Source organism: Liolophura sinensis, chromosome 9 (assembly GCF_032854445.1).
Source record: "Liolophura sinensis isolate JHLJ2023 chromosome 9, CUHK_Ljap_v2, whole genome shotgun sequence".
Taxonomy (NCBI): domain Eukaryota; kingdom Metazoa; phylum Mollusca; class Polyplacophora; order Chitonida; family Chitonidae; genus Liolophura; species Liolophura sinensis.
The window spans coordinates 36,576,882-36,599,511 of record NC_088303.1 but is presented as its reverse complement, the minus strand read 5'-3'; the positions used below and the strand labels follow the sequence as shown (position 1 = coordinate 36,599,511).

The window sequence follows — 22,630 nt, the reverse complement described above, 5'->3', positions numbered from 1 at the left end:
TCGCATTTGAAAGTCTTTTTAACGAGTATTTCAGTTCAAGGGTCGCCCCGTTCACACAACCCGCCTTGGAACAAATCTTTAGCTACCAGGAGTATTTCCTCCTTTCTAAACTGTTTTTCCACAGTGAGGTGACGTGTCCCCCCACCTTTCTTGGATCCCACTTGCTTGAAGCTGTCTGTGTTTTTATCCTTAGCGAGTCAGCCCAACTCAATTCTTCTGGAGCTTTTTTTTTCAGCATTCTTGTTTTCCCTGGTGTTATCCGCGGTGCGCTCAAAGGGGCTTTTCCGTTCACCCAGTTTGTTTTTTAATTGTTGAACCAAGCTCGTAGATTCAGGAAATGCCTCACCGTGTCTCTCATCGAGTCTTGGATTTGCAATATTCGATACTTGCGAGTTTGTCCCCATATCAATGCTGGTATGACTTAAGTGCATCCTCGTCCATTAAAGCTAACGTATCATGATCAATCTGTTAAATAAATTGAAGCAAACGGCGAATGAGTAGTAAATCATAATTCTACACAACGCTTATACTTATTGTTTGTCATTTGATTGCCACAAGCATTTTACAATTATGCGAGACGGTCAGTTTTATTCGTGGAAGAAAAACAGTTCCTGGGGTAAACCTTTGGCAAGTTATTTAAGGAGTTTCCCACGTGTGACGTACATGCATTTGTATCATGCCCTGACCCATTATATGTAGCAATCGCAATACAAGTCTGGCGTAACTTCCATGACAACTTAATCACAGTAAATACGCTTGACGTAGCTTTATGACAGCTTTGTACAATGAAGAATTAACGCCCCCATATTGATGGAAAACATGTCGAACGTTACACTGTGTAGACAGGCACACGAACGTCATCGAAAGTTTATGGTCGCAAAAGTCCCATATAGTTAGCTTGTTGAACTATGTAATCTATTATCGACTATACTCACATCTTAGTAAAACACACCATGTATTATTTAAATATTTTCTTGTCAAGATGGATATTATTCTGTCACCACCAATGTATAAACCTATACTTATGTATCTATCACGCATGCCTATAATAATTTTATTTATTTATTTGATAGACCGCTTCGATGGCCTAATGATTAGAGCGTCCGCCTCGAAGCCAGGATACCCCGGGATCTAACCCGAGTCGGAACCTACGTCCAACATTCCGGTTTCCCGATCGTCAAGCGGAAAACGAACTGTACTGTTCGTTACCTTCAGGGAGTTAGGGCAACGTATAATATACATGTAGGCCTTTACGGTAATGTATATCGTTCCTAAAATACTCCATTAGATGTTCATGATGAGCACAACAACGACGGACGTTGAGGGCGCAAAAGAAATAATGCTGTTAATTCAATTTTCAGATGTGTAAATTTGGTCAGCTAATAGTTTACATAACACATCACGAATTTGCTGGTGTTATATACATGTACTTACACTCATCAACATGCACTCTGGTCAACAGCTGCACGCGGAATAGGCTAAAATGGTCGGGTTTTGTACGACGTGTTCATTGGTTAATTATGTCGTGCGCACGACTTAATAAAGATCTCGTGCACACAACTTAACAAAGAACTTGTGCCCACGACTTATGAAAGATCTCTTGCGCACGACTTATCAAAGATCTCGTGCGCTAGACTTAACAAAGATTTCGTGTGCCGACATAACAAAGGTCTCCTGCGCACAACATAACTGTGCATTTCTACTGGTTAATTATCTCGTGAGCACGACTTATTAAAAAAAACATAGCTGCCACTTTGAACCTGTGTGGTTGTTTTTTTTTTTTCTATTTAACTTTTTTTCTAACCATGTCACTTTTACGGCCGCGTAAGGAAGAGCCTAGAACATATCTTTCGTCTTTTCTACTTCATTGAAAACTGTTGACCGTTTCTCTTTGTATGATTCCGTCCTATTTTCATACTTGATATACTTTCTTAATTCTTTATTAATTTGTGTTAAACGTCATTTTGGGAATTGGCCTTGCGATTATTGACCCGGGACGCCCTTATTGTTGACGGCTGGTATACGAATGTTTGTTTCGACGCATAGATTCGAGCTCATGTTCTAATCGGTTTCAGTGACCTACCAAAGGCAGGTGGCTAACTTTGGGCAAATAGGCTTTCCACCATGCACAGACTGACCGACTACGGTACTTGTTAAATAAAAGAAATTAACATCTTTTTAAATACTTTCTGTGATTCCAGACATGATGGTTTGTATAATATGGATGAGAACGCAAATTGCATACAAAAGCAACGTAAAGTTAATTATTTTCAGACAAGATTCGTGCGTGCCTGTGGTCCGGGTTTGACGGGTATGCAAAACGTTAACGTAATATACTAAGATTATAGACTCATTGTCTTCTACGGGGTGACGAATACATGTATTTTCTCGGCTGATCCAACCAAAATCATAAGGATTAATAACCAAACACGAAGCGTCATTGGCGAACGAATTGAATTACAAAGAATTGACAATGGAAGAAACATAAATAAACTTTCAGGCCTTCATTTCTGTTAGATAAAAATTCGAGGCAACAATCTGTAAATGAAAAGGCTTTGATTCTGGCTTTCTACGTACCTTACTATAATTTACTGGTACAAATTATGTTTTTTTTAAATGTATCTGTGAGAAGATTTGTAATGCCGTTTTGCCGTTTTGCCAAACGGGTAATCTTCTGTGGTAGATGTTCCACGTCTCTAGCCATGTGCTCTACTGGACACCCCTGGATGTACCGTTTGACCGGCTGACCATCGTGGTTAATGAGGAACTTCTCCAAGTTCCAGCCGATGTCAGACCTCAACACAGGACTCCAGTTTTCGGTGGAAGAACTCTTCGCCAGAGTCAGATCTTCCTCTTCTGGAAATGAATGCTTCAGTTTAAGACGCTCGCTTTGTCGTGGACCGGTTCACGTCACACTTAGCGCACATGCACATGTTCCAGGACCAGTGGTATCTCTGAGCTACCGAAAGACCCTTTAGGTCCGAACTGATGGCAAGGAAATGCGAACACGCCCAGCCCGTTTTTCTCGCACGTAAGGGTCAAATCGTTCAGCTGGAGGAAAGCGAAAAGAGAGAGAGGGGAGACAGACTAATGAACACCATTATATCATGCACACGTTTGTATTGTTTGTCAAAACTACCGAAAATTCCTGACCATTAACGGAAAATATGCGTACATAAAGGGGCCATTAAGAAATGGAACGTGTCTCAGAAAAGAAGGTTTTTCCTTTTTTTTCTTGGCATAAATTTTCGTTTCTGAGTCCCTTTTCTTCAGGTGGCAAAATCAGATGTGATGTCACTGGTCACGAAATGGTCAGAAAAGGTGACCATGCACAGAAATCAAGTTTCAAAAACATTTTACTCTACTGCATGGGAATTTTTTTTTTAAAAATCCAACTATTTGCTTTCTGACACATACACATGTACATCGTTTTAGCGTTTTCTTTGGCTTTGAGACTTCTTATAGTTCGTTTACTTCGGGATTAGTATTTTCATTCATTTCACACTGATCTTTTAAAGTACTTGATGAGAAAAAATCAATCCTGTGGGAGTTAACAGACACCAAACATCACACCTTTTCTTTTTGTCCATCATCGACAGGCATCGTGGCTTGTCCTTTGATATGTATGTATTTACCGTCAAGAAAATAGGTCTGATTAAAAAAATACTCCCAACCTAGGGTCGAACTCTAGCCACGAACAAGAACTGGCACTTTGACCACTCCATACAGGGCCTAATCCAGTGTCGTCCGTTAGATTTACTTGGAGCGTGGTGACATATCTATGACATCTCCACAGGTGAAACGTTTGTACACACATAATACCATGCACGTACATATGCGTTAATGATACGCATAGAATTGTGTTCTTAGGCGTAACAGATTGGTTAAGTCTTCTGTGGAACTAGTTCATATTAACTATCATGGAAATATGTCTGGCAAAGCTGCCAGGGGTAGCCCCAGGCTTACCTACTTAGTTTTAAATTATCGGAGCTTTTATACACAGTATTTGACCGAAAATTTCGTCTATGATTAATTTAGTTAGTGGTTTAGCCTGATTGTGAGTGTAGGCCTATACTAATTCCGCTTGGAAAGATGATGTTTTTTAGGTTTGTTTTAGGGTATAGGATGATATCATACTGGAAGAAATATGAGTTTCAGCATTCAATTTATAGTAATATTTATAAATCTTTTTTGTTTCTAAAATGCATTTCGTTATGCCAATTTATGGTAAATAAAATAAGTTCCATTACACATGGTATCCTTGATCCATGGGACTTACAGCGCATTGCAATGATGGCACCCGATGAACAGGGCCTCTATGTCAAGAACTGATGGGGACACACACTCCTATATAAGATATTTTAGTTATAATCACTTAATTTATCGAACCTTCATATCGTGCACGCTTACAGTTGCATGATATACTTTTAATACGTGTTTTATACGTTAGCTAATGTTTAGATATAACAACCTTAAATGTACGAGTTCTTAATTATTTTACGGTATCGTGACTGGTGATATCACGTGATAGGTGATATCACGTGAGCTCGCTGTTTTGTTCTGTGTAAATGTTAATGTATATCTAAGCCTAGCAAATTATTAATCGACTATGCATGTCATAGCCGAATAGAGTCCATGCGCCCTCCAATATATTGGCCGATGTTTCATGATGGTACTTTGGCGATGTATCGCGATGCATGACTTTAAAATGCCTAATTGCTTTTTGAAGTACAAATAATTAAACAGGGCCAATTTCTTATTTGCATTATCTTTTTCAAACTGCGAACCTTTGAATATATATCTGTATCACCTAATAAATATATTTATCAATATAAAGTGTTTTATTATTGCCTGAGTATTGACCATTGGGTCGCTGTATTGACCCTGTAGACCATGTGCTTCGGGCCAATACCGCGAGGCAATATCAATACGTATGATCAATAACGTGTAATAAAACGTTGACGCGGTTACTGAAATAATGTAACAAAGGATTTGCATTTTAATTGACTTTATTTTCGACATTTGGATGGCACCAGTTTCTTCAAACTAGTACTATAGTGTTGTTCGGGTTGTAAATAAGCAGAAAATGATATGCAAATTAGATAAACTGAAAGCATCGCGAAATTGTGTGTAAGATGTAAAGAGCATACGTTCACCAAGTTATGTTCAATGTATACATTTGTGTTTCCTTCTTCAGTTCATGGGAACAGTTTGAATCTGCCGAGACAATGTTCACAACAAATATCACCGGTACTGAAAATCTCCATTTTCCCGTTAACCAGCGTCTATGACAACCCCAAGAGCGAAGCAACGGTACACCCTGGCGTGAGTTTGCTCGACCTATAATGTTATTAGACCACGTCTTGCTACTTTTCGACAGAATGAGGCTTTGACCGTGGTTCGCCGTATATAATCTACACATATGCAGCCCCCATGCAGTCACAAAGTTCACATTATGAAGTACATACATACATATTATAGCTTTCCGACTAGTTGTTGTATGTGGTGCCAGTTGGGGATTGTTTTACCTTGTAGATGGGACGATATGTGCATTCTGCTTGCCGTGTTTGAGGCTTCAACTAAACGGCTGGAAATGAGTAGATATCCCGATTAACCAATGGACCGGTGCCCCCCACATACAAAGGGTTTGGCATAGCGCCAGAGAAGGGTGCCAATTAATGTAGTCGTAATTCCTTATTACCTATGCCAGAGTTTTTAAATATTATTTCACACTATAGTTCCATTATTAAAACAGCTGATAAACGGTTTTTGGATACAGGAAACCGGATTTGCTGGGAATTAACCACCGTCCAGTACCAGGTGTCTGATATATCTCCTCACTTATTCAGCCACATCCAAACCGCCCAGGTCTGGATTCGAGCCTCCAAACGCATCATTCAGCGCCTAATCGCCTCCGTAATCAAGGCTTTACCGCAGTTGACCTGAGGGGGATGAGTAGAAATTCTTCGCTCCAATAGGGTACTGTACAGATAACACACCAGACTCACAGTAGTCGGGCAGATCTGTTCCATCTTCGCTGAATGCTCCACGACGTTTAACTGGTCACAATATTTACAGTCCAATGTGAAGAAGATGAAATATTTTATTGCGAATTTATGCGTCGAAACAGACATTCGGATACCAGACAAACATTTAGTGTTAGACTTGCAATAAAATATATAGTGTATCGAGGTATCGCCAGGCATGTGCGGTAATCGCCGGGCATGTGCTGTAAGACCCCGAGTGTGTTGGCCGCGGGTGTTGGCAGTCACCATTTTCTCTACGCGAAGAAAATTGCGAGAGAGAAAACGCTGGACGGTAACGTTTGTTAACAGGCTGTTTAGCACCTCTTACCCCGCAAGAGATTGTAGCTGGGTAGCATTTGACACATGGTAACCTCTAATATTTAACTTTGTTTCTGAACCAACTTCTAATTTCTGAAACTCATTTATTATCCTGATTTTCACATCTGAAACAGCTAAATCTCTGTTTAAGTCATTCTGCTGCTTCAAATTTAGCTTTAAGATTTAGATTAACTCCGCTGTCCTCTGTTCCTTCTTCCCCTGCCGATGCAGGTGAACTTCAGAATAATGACCAACTGCTGGGCGAAGCCTTGCTTCTCACTTCAAATGCACAGTCACATGGTTTAATTAAATAAATAAATTTTTATTCAACTTATGCTGCTTAGCTTCTTTCTCACTGAGGCAAAGTTCCACAGAGCTAATAATAATCCTTAAGTAGGCTCCTTTGTCCTCTATTTGCCTAGCTGTGTCTGTACTCATATTCAAAGTCACATGGTAATTGACGAATATCGATTACTCAGAAATTGTTCATATATATGTTCACACAGGTCAAAATCAACCAGTGCAATCTGAGATAGCCAATGACATGGTGTCAAGAAACAAGAACACTGGAAGTTAACCTCCAATTTTTTAAACTTTTCCACATGTGACAAACAGATTTTCACTCGCACGCAGGAAACAGTTGTCCAAACGTGTAAATTCAAGTCCAGCCCATGCTGGTTTCCTCTCCGGCCGTAGGTGGGAAGGTCTGTCAGCAACCTGCGGATGGCCCCTGTAATTAACTGACGGCCAAAAGAAACCTTACAAAGAGTTCAAATCAATATATTGATTTATTGAAAAGACCAATGACTTTAGATATTGAAAGTCTTTAGTAAGAACGGACAAAGCAGCCCTCAAATCATTTTACAAGTGGACAAATAGAGCGGGGTAGAAAAATAGCCATTCCATCTTGGTTAACAGTGGGTAAAGTATACAAAAAGTTGATTATTTTTAAAATCAGTCAATACCAAAACCAATCAATATCGCGTGTGGTCACCACTTGCTTCAATACATGCAAAAACTCTCCGACTCAGAAAAAGTTAGTCGTCTGATGAGATGACGTGGGATTCGTCGTCATTCATCTTGGAGAACGAAGGCCAGTTCTTGTCGGTTGGCTGTAAGGTGTGGCCGTTGTCTTACTCAACGACCCATGGTATCCCAAAGGTGTTCCATGGGGGACATATCTAGGGAACGCGCAGGCCACGGCAAGACGCTGACGTCGTTGGCGTTTAGGAAGTTCTGCACAACTCGAGCTGTATGGGCTGGCGTTGTCATGCTGGTACAGGACACCACATGGCTGCTGTTGAAGGAATGGCAGGACAACAGGACGTAGAATTTCATCCACGTAACGTTGAGCTGTTAGATTCCTGTAGATGATGACCAGTGGTGTCCGTTCCTCTCCAGAAATCCCACCCCACACCATCACCCTGCCTCCACCAAACGGTACCACCTCCTGCACGCATGATGCAGCCGTTCGTTCGCCTCTTCGACGGTAGACCGGCCCGGATAGCACAGTTGGTAGAGCGTCCGCTTCGGGACCGGTAGATCCAGGATCAATCCTTGGTCGAGTCACACCTAAGACTTTAAAAGAGGAAGTTGTAACTTCCTCGCTTGGCGTTCAGCATGAAGGGGATAGTGCAACGACTGGTTGACCCGTATCAGTATAATGGCTCGGGCGGGGCGGCTTACTTGCCTTCGGTAAGTCGTCTCAGTGATGCAGCACTAAATAAAAGAGCGGTGGAAATCCGTCCTGCAACAAGGAGGCACATTACACGTGCATGCACTCTAATGATTCCTTCGTCGTCATATGACTGAAAAATTGTTGAGTACGACGTTAAACCCCAAGCACTCACTCACTCTTCGACGGTAAACTCGCTGTCTGCCATCGGCTCGGGAATAGGCAGAAGCGGCTTTCTTCCATGAAAACAACACGTTCCCAATCACGTCGCTGCGAACGGTGTAAAATTCGAGCCCATCGCATCAACTGCCCCCTGAATGGTCGATAGGCCATTTAATTCCGTGAGCCATGAGTCTCCTGAACACGGTCTGCCGATTGGTGACCTAAGGCATTGCTTGACGATGACGTCACTGTCAGGAAGCAGTTCCTCAGGTGTAAGGTGCACAGGTACCCGTCTTCTCTGGGCGTAGTCACCCTAGGCCTGCCTGCTCTTGGCATGTCCAATGTCTGCCCTGTCTGTCTGTAACGTTACATCAAGTTTGACGCAGTTACACGAGAGCAGCCGAAGGTCCTTGCAATGTGGCCATGGGTGGCTCCCATGGATACAATACCCTGGGCCCTCTCGCGTTGTTTTGGAGTCAATCGAGGCATTACTTTGGTGGTTTAGTCAGTGTGTTTTTAGTCCAGCACACTGTGTAACCTTTTTTATACACTTATTACATGCGCAGTTGCGGGCATCCATGGGTCACGTGACTTTTCAACTTTCTTCGTTGTCTCAATACAAATCCGTGTGGGGGATATGACGCTTGTCGCACATTGGAATATGCTTTGTACAGTGTTTTCCTACAATAATTAGGTATTGATTTGCTGAAAAGGCTGGTCAGATTTAACTGACGGAGTAGTAAACCTTCTTTTGCCGTCAGTTTATAAGTGAAATATTCTTGGGTACGGCGCGAAACACCAATCAAATAAATAAAGAGATTCAAGGGTGTATTAAAGGTGCATGCAAGCTTACATCTTAATAGCACCCTGAACCTGCGGACTGTCATAAGTTTCCCCAGTAAAATAGATAAATAAATAATAGCACCTATGGGCCATGATCAATCTGTATGCCATTTTTTTAGTGGTAGCAATGATCTTCCCCAACTTCAAGCAAGACTACGTAAAGGCCCAACAAAAGCTGTCGACCAATCAGTGATCCAAAACGCCCTAAACACCACAGAGTTGAGGCAATTTAATCTTGAAAAGTTCCAAGGCTGTGGTTGAAAATAAATAACTTGAAACTCCTGCCAAATATAAGTATAAGAGTATAATAAATGAAGTCAAACTCAGTTCATGCTTAAATATGTCTCCTATATATTTGTCTATCCGATCATGTCATACTGTAGACTTCTTGTGTTACTACACATTAAGGGAACGCTGTACCAACATGTGAAGTATAATAAAATCTAGGTTGCATTCCTTTAATCCATAATCCGTATCTAAAACAGGTCAGGAATTATTTATGTTATGAAGAACATAATGCTACAATTTATACATGGATTCAAAATGTGAAACAAATGAGTCCCCTGCAAGCTCAACTGTTAATTTCATCGAAACATATACGTCCTATTATTATACTGGGACTTTCTATACTGGGAAGTAAATTAAACGATCAGAGAGTCAGAGTCAGAGTCAGAGATTAACCCACAACAGATATATATCAGAGTCAGAGATTAACCCACAACAGATATATATCAGAGTCAGAGATTAACCCACAACAGATATATATCAGAGTCAGAGATTAACCCACAACAGATATATATCAGAGTCAGAGATTAACCCACAACAGATATATATCAGAGTCAGAGATTAACCCACAACAGATATATTTCCCAGCTACACCAACAATATACCTTACTAGGGATTTGGTGAGAAACATTAAACGGTGATTACTGTATTTTTTATTAGGTATTTTTGCTTTTACATTTGTTAATTTAATTGGAAACAGTACATAAAATGATAACTAACAGTACATAAACCGACAGTACATAAACTAACAGTGCATAAACTGACAGAACATAAACTAACAGTATATATACTGAGAGTACATAAACTGACAGTACATAAAAATTTCAGTATTTCAATGTTTCACTTATGATAATGTGATACGTACAATATGTGTTACCCGACAGTTCGAGTCATATCAGCAAACAAGTTAAAAAACGAAGCAACGGACAATAACACCAAAACACAGGAACATCGAACTGAAGTGATCCATGAAAAAATGTCCAGATACACAAAACTGATGTGAAAGGTTAAGCCATCGTGGCCTAGCTCTGATATGAAAGCGAAAACTATTTACCACTTTAACATAAGCTAAGAAATCTTTTATACGTTTATACAAATGGATATTCTTTGCACCAGAGATATAACATATACTTGCCACAAAAAAACTTCACAAATAATTGATCTAAACCGTAAAAACTTCCCAATATTATCATACAAACTATAAAAATACAGTTTCCCAAAACAAATATTTAGAACAACTGGATTTATCAAAGCAAGGACAAAACCATATCAAGACGCCCTCATATAGCTTTGGAACGAGAAGTCAAGGCACCAAGAACATACAGCGTCAATAGAAAACCCAAACATATATTGCAGTCACAATATACGATATATAGCCTCACATGAAGACGCTTTGCCAAACAAAAAGTTGCACATATTTTATGACATTTCGGGCACACGGTACAGAACAATGATATAGATGAACATAATAGGGAAGAATGAAAATGTATATAGGCTAGGCATCAGAAAAAAGTTCGTGCTACCTCCCCCCCCCCGCCCCCCAAAAAAATCACTAAATTAGAAACTAAAAGCCATCTAAAATATTACAACGAAATACTGAAAGTATCCTCATCATTATAATGTTGGACACAAAAAAACATCTGTGTTATCTCAATGGCCTTATGAACCAAATGCTAACGTAAGTTTAAGCTCTACTTTGCTATTAGCTGATATTCATGTCGATCAGTTCCAACGACATATTTCAAAACTAATTATATATCATGTGGTCAGTTATAATTTCTGTTAAACACCAGGATAGAAACGTTTTCGACCGTTCGCCATTAAATAAATCAGACAAGGATCAACGGAACAGCTGGTTGATAGAAATCACTATAATAAATCATCAATGTCGTAGTTGTTCATGTTGGCTTGATCTGACCAAGCAGCAAATTTGGCCCCGTCCATCTCTGATGCTAATGTGTTGTCCCTCAACAGCTTGTGGCACGTCCCGCCGATTTTAGACTTGCACTCCGGACATGTGGCCTCTTCCATTGCCCCGCCACAATCACCAATAGCATACACATGACCTGCAATAAACGCATTAGACTGACGTGCACGACAAATCCAGATTAGGGGACTAAGGGATTCCAAACATTTGAACGAGAACTGCATTTTTTGGGCTTTCAGCACCACCAATATCTGTCCAATAAAATTAGAAGAAGTACTGTATATGTCAAATCTATTGCAACAAATCGTGATTCCCATCATAATAGCATCGTCCCAAAAGTTTCCCGCATCTTGCTGATGGACTGTTTGGTAGACCCAAATAAACTGTCAAAGATTTTGTGCTTTTCGAATTTAAATCATAGCTGTGAAAAAAATGCCTTTTTCGCTTTCATTTTTGTTAGACTAGGCTCGGGCGTTACTAAATGTTAACCCAAACATTTAACTTGTGACTATACGAATTTGCAAGATATATTTCAAAAATGGACTTACCATTCGGACATTTGAACCAGTGTCCTTGAGCAAGATCCATAGCCTTCACGACCATCACCCTTTCACTTTCTGAAATGCCCAGTGGAGCCAATTTCTTCAAAATGGCCTCAAGTTTTAACATCTCTTCTTCTGTTTCATTGTTAAATGGCTGGTTCCCCTTCAGTTTCAGTATAGTTCTTTCCAGCTTTATGGATAACAATTCACACTGGACACTAGACTTGTCAGTCAGTCTTCGCGAATACAAACGTGCTTTAAATAAGTACGACAGACGCTGAAGCTCAAACTTTGCCTCTCGGAGCTGCTGGTCGCTGACAATGTTAAACCACCTCATGATGACTTTGGACACGATCTGAAGAGAATGCGAGATGTATTCCATATCGTCTTTTCCAATGTGACCTTTCTCATACTCTACTTTGAGTTTTGCGGAAAGCTGGTTCACATTTTCCAGCAGAAGTATCTGGTTTTCCAGAACATTGAGCTGTTGGAGCGACAAGCTGGTATGATCAAGCCTTCTCATGATTTCAGGTTTGACGTCTTCGCTTGCCAAGGATCTTTTTAAGTTCTTCTCTAGCCTAGTTTTCTCGAGAAAAATCTCGTCTGCACTTCCACGGATTTTGCTTTTCGCCAGCTCAACGTCAGCCAAGGCCTTTTTGATAACATTTCCATATCTCAAGCTTCGTCTGATAGCTACTTTACACTTTGGACATCCTTTCAACTGTACGCATTTTTTGTTGTCATCGTTATCACAACGCATCCAATAATCCAAGCCGCTCACTTCGAAGACATGCTTACAGTCCTCCAGCAAAATGAAGCGGGCGTTAGGATCATCTTCTGTGCCAAAAAATGTTTCACAGACTTCTTTCTTATTGCAGACCAAGCAGAGTGTGGGACAATCCTCCCCACAGAGTCCTATGCACCGGTGTCCACATGGAAGACGTTTCTTACACGGTTTGTTACAAGGTGGGCGATTACAAAGTTCACCACAAAGCTTCGTGCATTTGTAGTGCTTGCAGGACCACAGGCATGGTTCTCGACATTTGATACACTCTTCGCCGCACTTCCGTTCACAGCGACTGTGTACACATCTGTTTTCACACGCGCGTATGCAAGGCGAGCAAGATTTGCAACAGCTCTGTCGACATTCGTGGCCACAAACTAAGGTTCGTCCGCACTTCTGCTTACATCCTTCGTGGAGTCTGCCCTGTAGACATTTGGAGCACGTTCCGGCACAGGGATGGCCACAGTCTAGGGTAGTAGAACAAGGCTGTGGACATGCAAAGTTATTATGGTTATTACAGCAGGCTGTTTTCACGACATGCCCACATGGCCAAATTCTTGGAACTTCCACTTTGCATATCTTTGTATGGGCATCGCCACATGGTTCTGCACACAAGTGACCACAAGGAAGAATGTGTTCGCACTTAGCCTTACATGTAAACGTAATTGGGTCTTGATGACAGGGAACCCTTTGCTCGTGACCGCAGATTGGTATGGTTTTCTTCGTCATCTCGCTGCACTTTCCACAGTCTTTATAGCACAGTTTCTTGCACCGGTGACCGGAACTGCATAGCTTTGCGCATGGTTTTTGACACACATAATTCTGGTGATTCGTATCGGTGACATGACATGGTTTCTGACATTGATGTCCACACGTCAGTCTCGATTCACATGGACGCATGCAACCCCCTTCTGGAGCGGAGGAAAAATCCTTATCAACCTTGGCTCTGATTTTCTCCAGTCCCGGATGATTTTGACAGTACAGCTCTAGCTCAGCGCCACAGCGACTTTTAGATTTTAGAAAATTGATCATCTTCGACCACAAGGGACTCTGCTCAGCCAGAAGACCAAAATTGCCGATGACATAAATCCCTCTTCTCGCCCTTGACAGTGCAACACAGACTCTATTCTCTATGCTGAGAAACCCTATTTTCCCCTCTTTGTTGCTCCTCACAAGGGACAACAATATAATATCATTCTCCTCTCCTTGGTAATTGTCGACTGCGGTGACCCGAACTCCTGCAAATGACTTTTTAGGCATGGCTTTCCTGAGCTCAAACACCTGTCCCGAGTAAGTGGTGAGAACTGTGATCTGAGAAGGTTCATATCCCTGGAGAAGGAGATAGCGACAGAATGCAGCCAGGAATAAAGCCTCGTGCTTATTAGAGCGACTCTTGTTTTCTTCATGTGCAACTTCTGGAAACTGGTGGTCAAGGAAAAAAACATTGCAGCTGACACCTTTGACATCTTCCATTTCAAGTACCGAGTGATGATTCTTCAAGCCAGGGTATATGAACTGCATGAGGTCCGCTATCTCGGGTCTCATCCTGTGTTGTAGTTCTAGAGTGTCACAACGAAGCCCATTCTTTACCATCCGCTCAAAGAGAGACAGCTCCAAGTTATAATGTCTGGCCAATTCGTACACCGCTGGGGATGGGCGGAGCTGTTTGTGGTCACCTATGAGGATGAGATGTTCACAGCTGGAATTCAAAGCTGTTACAATATGTGACTCAAGCACTTCAGCCGCCTCCTCCACTACTATTATTGGTGGCTTTAGGCGCTGGAGGGTGTTTCTGTATTTCGCCGCTCCCGTAGTTGTCATTCCAATGACTTTTGCTTCATTCATGATGTGATAGTCTTCATCTTCACGAACTCTCCTGAGTCTACCTGCCACGGCATCATATTTCTCACTTAAACCTCGAATAGAAGATTTTAAGCTATCACGATGTTCTGACAACCAATACATGTAGAGTCTACATCTGTCCGTAAAGTTGAGCTGCCAAACATTATACACAGATTCTGCCTCATCTGCACTCATTTTGTCCACACTCTGGATAATTTGCTTCACCCGCTGCTTCAGTTTTTTTCTGCTTGGACTCTTCACTTGCCAACCTCCACCTTGGTCAGTGACATGATGCCTGTCGTCAAGATTTACACTCAATTCATTTGTAGCTATACTTGTGGCCAATTCACGGTGTTGTTTGAGGGACTGAGCTAGACAAATGCCCTCATCCTCCCCTTCCTCAAGTATTCTCTGTCCCGCGACCATATCAGCCTCTTCCTCTGCGTCTATGAGTTCGCCACTTTCTTGGTCATCATAGCCATCTTCCGCGGCAGTTTCTTTCAACAGAATGTCTATAACATCCCCATAACCCAACCATCGTGCAAAAAACAAGTCGTCAAATTTTTCTGGTTGGAATCCGAAGGCTCTCTGTTCTTCCTGAGTCATAATTTCCATGAGCACTGAGGCACGTAAAATTCCAAGCGTACTCCTAAGCACATGCAGAGAATCTTTAATTTCAACTGTTTTCTGTTTCATTTGCTCCAGTGCTTGCTGAAGAGCTTTGTCTCCAAAATCTTGCTTCTTCGGCTTAAACTTCCTAGATTGAGTCGAATTCATGACACGACTTTCTATGAGCTTGATCTCTGTTTCAGTAGCGCTCAACTGAAACACTTGATGTGTTTCAAACCGAGCATGGAGCTGTCTGTAAACATCCCAACGGTCCCATCCGGCAGTGCCCATGATGGAAGCAAAGTCTTCCGCTAGGGCATAGGCCAAATTTCTTTCAAGTTCATCTTTTGAAGTTTGTAGAATTTCATGAATCTCAAACGTATCTTTCTGATTCATCCTCATCTGAAACAGCAAGCTTTCGATATGACCTGGTGTGACAGCGTACAAACGTGACTGTCCAAAACCTTCTGCTTGTCCATAAATATCTACAGATATTTCCAACCATAAAGGCATAGCTGACTTTTTGTGCCAACTTGTGTATTCCTGACCCAGTCCAAAGCTTTCAAACTGATCTTCAGTCATGTAATTTCGGAGGGACTGCTCGTGTAATATCCCTCTTGCAGTCAACTCTAGCTTCACTGACATGTTTTCAATTTCACTTTCCAACATTTTCATTTCGTTATGACAGTCACGCGACAGATCCATAAGATCTCTTCGTCGTGTTTTGTTTCTCTTCATTTCTTGTTTAATACTTCGAATTTTGGACTTTTCTAGTTTTTCACTGCTGGAACGTCCACCTACTCGGAGAAGACCCGTCACACCAAAGTCCAACATGCCTTCAAGGAACTGGTCCAAGGCGTGGTTTGTGTAGCATACGATTAGGATTGGCTTGTGCGATCCCCATGCACTGTTGTTTTCAAGGAGCGCTCGAACTATTTTCAGACCGACGAATGTTTTTCCTGTTCCGGGTGGTCCCTGGATTACAGCGAACTCTTTGCTAAGAGCTGTTTTCACTGCATTTAACTGAGAGTCGTCAAAACATAATGTGTCCGTTCCTGGCCATCGAGATGTTGTCAAAACTGATACAGCTTTTGTTCTCAGTTTTTTAGCGCTTGATGCGTCCTCTTTAACACAGCACGATAAATCATAGGCCGGGGGAATATCACGCCGTAAATACATCGGAGGCAAAACTTCTGTCTGGCAGGACACTATGTAGCGCTGGAATGGCACATTGTCAAGCTCCTGTAGACCTTGTAATACATGCCGGTAGGCTTCGAAATATGCAGTAGTTTCTGCGACCACATACCTGTCCCCGGTATGTTCGTCAAATGTGAAATGATCCAAAAACCGGATGTCCACAAAACCGTCCACAAGATCTTTAAGGTCTCTGTTGATTACTGTGGCAAAAAGTAACGTCTGGAAATTGTCAGGGGATAGGCACAATAGGGACCCGTATATAAGTCTTTTAGAGGCCTGCCAACGTACTTGACGTAATTTGGTGTTGTCGAACTGGATACGGTAGGCAATACCGTCCGAAGTACACATAGGGCAAATAATTTGAACTCCACGATACAGCCTCATGTCGCTGAGCTTGAAATCTGGTCTGTTGACTTTCACATTCCTCAGGTACTCAGCAATGCCTTCCCGTAGAGGGCGGACATAATCTTCACGCAGCAGTCTAAACTGTACGTCGAGGTAATGATTATGATCGTCATAGGCCCCACTCTCTTTATTTCTCCTCAGATAAGTCTTTGCATTTGTGTGAATGTCTTCAAATGTCGGACATATTGAAACTTCGCGGAAGTCATCAGGTGGCGGGACTTCTTCAAAGGCTAGATGAGCAGTTCTCTCCTGTTGCTTCTCGCCCCGTGCTGATGACGGTTTTTTTCTGACTTCCTTTGAATTTAAGTCATTGGCTCGTTCATTCAGTGCAGCTATCTTGGAATCAAGAAGGTCAAGTGTATCTTTCTGGATATTCCCCAGTCTCTGTGGGATTGTTTCCAAAATGATGAGTACTGCTAGGCACTTGTCTGAAAACCTAGGCAGTGTACTTAAAATTGCCTCTAAAATTTCCAGTAAGTTTTTAACTGACTCAATAAATCCTGCCACTCGGTGCTGGTGGACTTCATGCGGCATTCGTAACAGGTAACCAACACTGACATGCTGTTCCAGGAATCGACTTTGGGCAATCTTGGTTAGAAGATGAAGAACATATTCCCTGACTGTTGACTTACTGGCTTTGGCTAATATTTCCAAAAGCAGTTCCATCAAATCAGGCTTGATTCTGTCACCATCCAGTAGCTGGGAAAACCCGCTGGTTTCTGATATCAGAGACATGCACAAAGTCCTTTCATCACAGTCCTTCTGAGAAAGCTCAGTAAGGCGCCTATAGCCCATAATGGCGGTTCGTGGTCGTCTGGGCTCACCGCCTTCATTTTTATGTCCCATACCTCTACCTCTACCTCTACCTCTCCCACCTCGAGGAGTACCACTCCTTACTTCGGACCTTTGATGCACTTCCTCCGTCAATGGAGTTGCGGATGGATTCTGATGTTTTAAAGATCCAGAATTTCGTCGACCTCTCCAGCCCTGCCTTTGGACACATGGCTCAGCTGTGTATTTACTCTCTCCAAATGTAGAGTTCGATCCTTCGGTGGCTATATTGGTTTCTGAGGCATACCTGCGGACCCTACTCCGCCAAAGCGCGGAATCGTACCCACGTGTCTTGTATTTAGATCTCCCTCTGGTTGCATTGCTCACAAGATTCTGGGCGGTGCTCTGACATTGTTCAAGAACGCTTATCCTTTTCACATTGCGGAATTGAGAGTTTGATTCTTCTGTGGATATCACTTCGCGAGGACTTCCCAATCTTCGTCTACGGACAAAAAGCAAGGTTAATATCAATTTGATGAAAAAAAAATTGACCGCTACAGAAAAATTGAGTAGATGTCGTCGACACAGCTGATAACGGTGTGACAAACCCTACCTTAAACCATCATGTCTGGGGACAGTTGGGCCCTCTAGTGTTAAAAGCTCCAGATCCAGGTCGATATCACTGTCGCTGTCATACATTATTCACTGAATGATTCCTAATTCCTGAAATTAAATAGAACAGATATGCCAACAATCACTGATACATGTATTTCCAGTCAGCTTCCAGGATACATCAGATAACATGTTGCCGATTTGCTAGAGATTCTACACCCTGACTGGTGAATTTCACCAGTCAGAGTGCTGAGTCTTCAGAATTCCTGAATGTTCATTGGTTAAAAAGCTGAAGCAGATATATACCAATGGGCTTTGGGAAGGACGAAGAATGGTCGAATTGCAGTGCTATATAGTACAAAATACCTTGAAATACCAAGATAAAAACGTCACGGAATCAACCAAACCAATTTTCATCATATTTTAACCCAGATGTAGTATAATAAGCTTGAATACAAAGAAACAAAAAATGTCCTTTTTCTAAAAGTAGACAAAACCTAACCACCTTAACATTGTTCAGTATTTCCAGCATTAGATACATGCAGTCTAACAATATAATAACGAGTATTTAGTTTAAAATGTTCTTTTAAGATTTAAAAGATCTATCGTCGGTAATTATTTTGCGTAGGCAAGATAGGCACAACTGTTAGACAATGTAATAAAATGCATGCGAGGCTCTTTCTCGCTTTGCCAATGACGATGGGCAGTGTATTGTTGAATTAGATCGGCACATTGGAAATATATATGACTAGTTTGCAATAACAGAGTAGGTGAGATAAATATTTTGACTATTGCCAATTTATATACTCGCATGATACGATACGATTTGGATACTAATTGCAATCATTCACCTCAAACATTCCTTGCGTCTTTCCAACACCAGTAATAACTGCTGACTACTTCTCTTTGTATTATTTCGTACTTTATACTTTCTTAGTTCTTAGTCGCTGCCCTGGTTTTACTCCCTATGCTGTACGCCATTAATTATAGTACAATTGGTGGTTTGTGTTAAACATCGTTTTGTAAATTGGCCTTGCGATTATAAGGACCCGGGCGTCCATTGTGGTTGACGGCTAGTGTATGAATGACAGTTCAAGCCATAAAGCCGGATTCATTTGGATACTTCATCTTCATAGCACACACTATATGTATGTATGTATATATATACAATGGCCCCGTGGCCTAATGGATAAGGCGTCTGACTTCGAATCAGAAGTGTATATATATATATATATATATATATATATATATATATATATATATATATACATACATACATGTACAGTAGAAGATTTACTTGATACACTTCCTGAACCTGAATAATTACGTAGGCCTTGCTGAAAAGTTGTTGTCAGGCATAGTTAAGTCCTTGCATGCTAAGACCTTGAGCAAGCTAAAGTGAGGATGGGGCCGGAGGGAGAGGGGGCACTATTCCAACCAATGAGGCCATGAACCAGGGGCAGCCATAAGCATTGTTATTAAAACCTAGTTAACCTTGATATTGTAACGTTCTTTGTGATAAGATAAAAATCTCCAGTAAGCAGTATTCCCTCTCTGAAAATATGCCAGAAAATCGAGCAAAATACTTCACTGGGGATTGCCCCCGGCTGAGGCCTTTCGAAGGAACAGACATGGGACCTACATGTTTTCACTCATTTTGAATTCTTCATTGCCCAATTTTGCAATTTACAAAACTTCAGATACCAGTTTTCAGTAACATGATTACTTTTCCGGAGATAAAAATATTTGACAAACAAACTTATAGTTCGTAAATTCATTGAACAAATTAAAAGAGCGGCGCAATAACCCAGGAGCCTGTTACCAATGCGGTCGATGTGAGTTCAAGACTGGTTTTCTCTCCGGCCATACGTGGGAAGGGCTGTCACAAAATGCAGGTGGTCGTGGGGTTCCCATGGGCTATGGCCGGTTTCCTCCCACCATATTGCTGACCGCCTTAATATCAGTGAAATATTCCTCAGTACCGCGTAAAACACCAATCAACTCAATAAATAAATAAGAAGAAATGTTTTAACGAAATATTCTAAACAGTGAGAAAAAGTTTTGATCATTCACTGTTGTGTATTTTTTTATACGATTGGTATGAAAAGTGGGGTGCCAGAATATATGTTCCCCCACCAGCACCGCCCCCCCCCCCCCCCCCCCCGCTCGCGCTTCATACGCCACTGTTATGTTACGACACTGACAAATATTTTCTAGGCAACAGAATGTCAAAAAACAACATGCTATGAGACTTTCAGAGTCGCAGAAATATCGAGAGGTCTTTCAGCTGAAGAATTCGCCGAAGATCGTAAATGTATTTAATTAGGGTCAAGATTTTAAGATTACCTCTGACTCGATTAAAAAATACATATTAGCTTCATCCTGAGCTTTCCAAATAAATTTGTAAAACTAAAATCTGTATTAAATCTAGATCTTCAATCAGGTTATGCCACTTTAACTCATTAGCCAATTTAGGATGTTGCACCTAACCACAGCTTACTCCTAAAAACGCACCTTTTAAACAGGAAAGTGACTTCAAGGGAAGTAATTCGGTGCGGCCCTATTGCAACTGATACATACATAATGATTGAATGGATGCTCGGGGTGTGACGTCGTACTTGATACATATAGATCGTTGTTAACCGCCATTTGCATAAACCCATGGTTTACTTAGACATACTCGGTGAACGTGTACTCTTTATTTGCCTCACGTTGAAGTTTCACCCAGATGTTACGTATACAAGCTGGTATAAGAGAGCACTATCTGCTGGTATATGGACAACGTGGCTGGTGTAACTTGTAAGGTGCCCTATCCTTTTGTAACCTTTAAGCCCTGTATAGCCAAGCTACTACATTCAGAAAGCTGGGTCATGTTACATCATAAAGGTGTATATGTAGATCACGCGCTTGCGTAATTTCTTCCAGTTCAACGACTGACACATCCACCCAGCTTATTTAAGTACATATGTATGTGGATGTACATATACCTATAGTAGGCCTACTTGTATATGGCCCTATATGTATGTCAGCTGATTTCAACTCGGTGGTTCTTAACCGCCTGTCTGGATTATACACAGTATACATGTTTGTAACCGAACCAATGGTTGTTTTCATTAACAGGACTACAGGTTTAACAACATTATAGTGACAATACTCGTAAACAAACCTATGATTTAGACAAAGATCGGAAATACCAGATATAGTCTATTTGGCATACATGTGAGAATGTACAGGCCCACATTGGCCCGTATATCATACGAGAAGCCGATGTGCTATTTTTTTTTCTTTTGAATTTTTTGTAAAGCTTTCAAACTCATATTTAAAGCTTCACAAATCATTTTAAAAGCTTTGAAAAGAAAAACAAAAACAAAAATTTTGGGGCCTAAACCTATGCTCGCCTTCAACTCTTACCTGAATGTAACACAGCATTCGGCATGTTCTTCTGTGCACAGTGCTGGTCAAAATCTGTAGTGCTTTTGACAAGTGGTGTTGCCCTTAACGCAAACGCTGCGTGTTAGACTGCCGTTTCGATCGATAATAAGCTATGACTCGAGAGCTAATTTCGTGCTTCACGGAAATTTCACGTGTCTCTAATTTAACTTCTAATAGATTTTAAGTATGGATAGGGTAGCGCTGTGTGCGAGCCTGCAATGTTGACCTACTTTCGGTTTCGACGGTCTTTACAGCGCATGCGCCGCCCTCAATATTGTCTCAGTGCTACCGCTGACAAATTTTGTACACAATTCTTGAACGACGCCAAGGTCAGTGTAGTTACGGTGATAAGGCAGAAAGAGATGTCAGAAAGCACAAGAACTGTGTCGCAACCATTGTTTCCAAGAACACTTGATACACTTGAGTGCTCGTTATCTAAAGTATGCACAACGTGATTGTAACCAACAGCTAAAACAATTTTATTACTGCATGTAGATTAAATAGTTCCGCGCTCCAGGACACAATATACTGGTGAGATCACTAGTCTAGACAAGCCTAGAGCATCGCACAGGCGCCAAAGGTCAAGGTTGTGTAGTGCTGACAGTGATGTCAAGTCAGTATGTAGAGAGCGGCAGACGCACTGTAAGGAGTATACACGAGTTATGAGTAAAGAACATTCTTTTGTTGTTACTGGCAACGAAGGACAAGCGTCACATTGGCAAGGTGCCAATTATAGTCTACAGATACTTACGGGAAATAACCTCAATTTGCGATCTAATGTCTCGTCACGAGATATGTGACATTGTACGTGATATGCCCTCATGTACAGAGTGTCAATAAATGTATACGATATACAGGTGTGCCTAGCACATATCATAACAACTAAGGCCCGATGTCTCCAATCGATTTCTTTCCACAAGCACACGCAGATGACCAGTAAAGCTAAAGTCGGAGGTTCTATATTCGTAGACCTATATTCTTATATTTTATACCGGTTAGGGGATATAACAATTGTCACATCTATATATTATTGTTTCTATCTTTCGTAGGCCGACTAGTATATCAGTCGGGGTCTTAATGTGCCGCACCCACCCACAGCTACGCGCTGTACTGGAGCTCTTAATATTGAAATATGTGTAAACTTACCTTGAATATGCCTGCAAAATATCGATAGTAAGTGTCATATATTATAACTCTAAT

General features: G+C 41.3%; 1 protein-coding gene across 1 annotated transcript; it reads right to left on the bottom strand.

Moving 5' to 3' along the window:
* Nucleotides 1-10,842: 10,842 nt before the first annotated feature.
* LOC135474746 (NFX1-type zinc finger-containing protein 1-like) lies at nt 10,843-21,530 on the bottom strand. Its single transcript, XM_064754328.1, has 4 exons — nt 21,410-21,530; nt 18,000-18,109; nt 11,785-17,888; nt 10,843-11,375 (listed from the first exon to the last, which is right to left on the bottom strand). Exons 2-4 carry the CDS (start codon nt 18,083-18,085, stop codon nt 11,179-11,181), a joined length of 6,387 nt encoding a protein of 2,128 aa, XP_064610398.1. The 5' UTR covers nt 18,086-18,109; nt 21,410-21,530; the 3' UTR covers nt 10,843-11,178.
* Between the last annotated feature and the right edge of the window lie 1,100 nt (nt 21,531-22,630).

Bases quoted from the DNA above. Each gene is read 5' to 3' on its own strand.
- LOC135474746 (XM_064754328.1), bottom strand. From the start codon at position 18,085: ATGTATGACAGCGACAGTGATATCGACCTGGATCTGGAGCTTTTAACA. The intron at 17,889-17,999 runs GTAGGGTTTGTC...TTTTGTCCGTAG, and splicing joins CCCAGACATGATGGTTTAAG to ACGAAGATTGGGAAGTCCTC. The intron at 11,376-11,784 runs GTAAGTCCATTT...CGTTTATTGCAG, and splicing joins CTGGTTCAAATGTCCGAATG to GTCATGTGTATGCTATTGGT.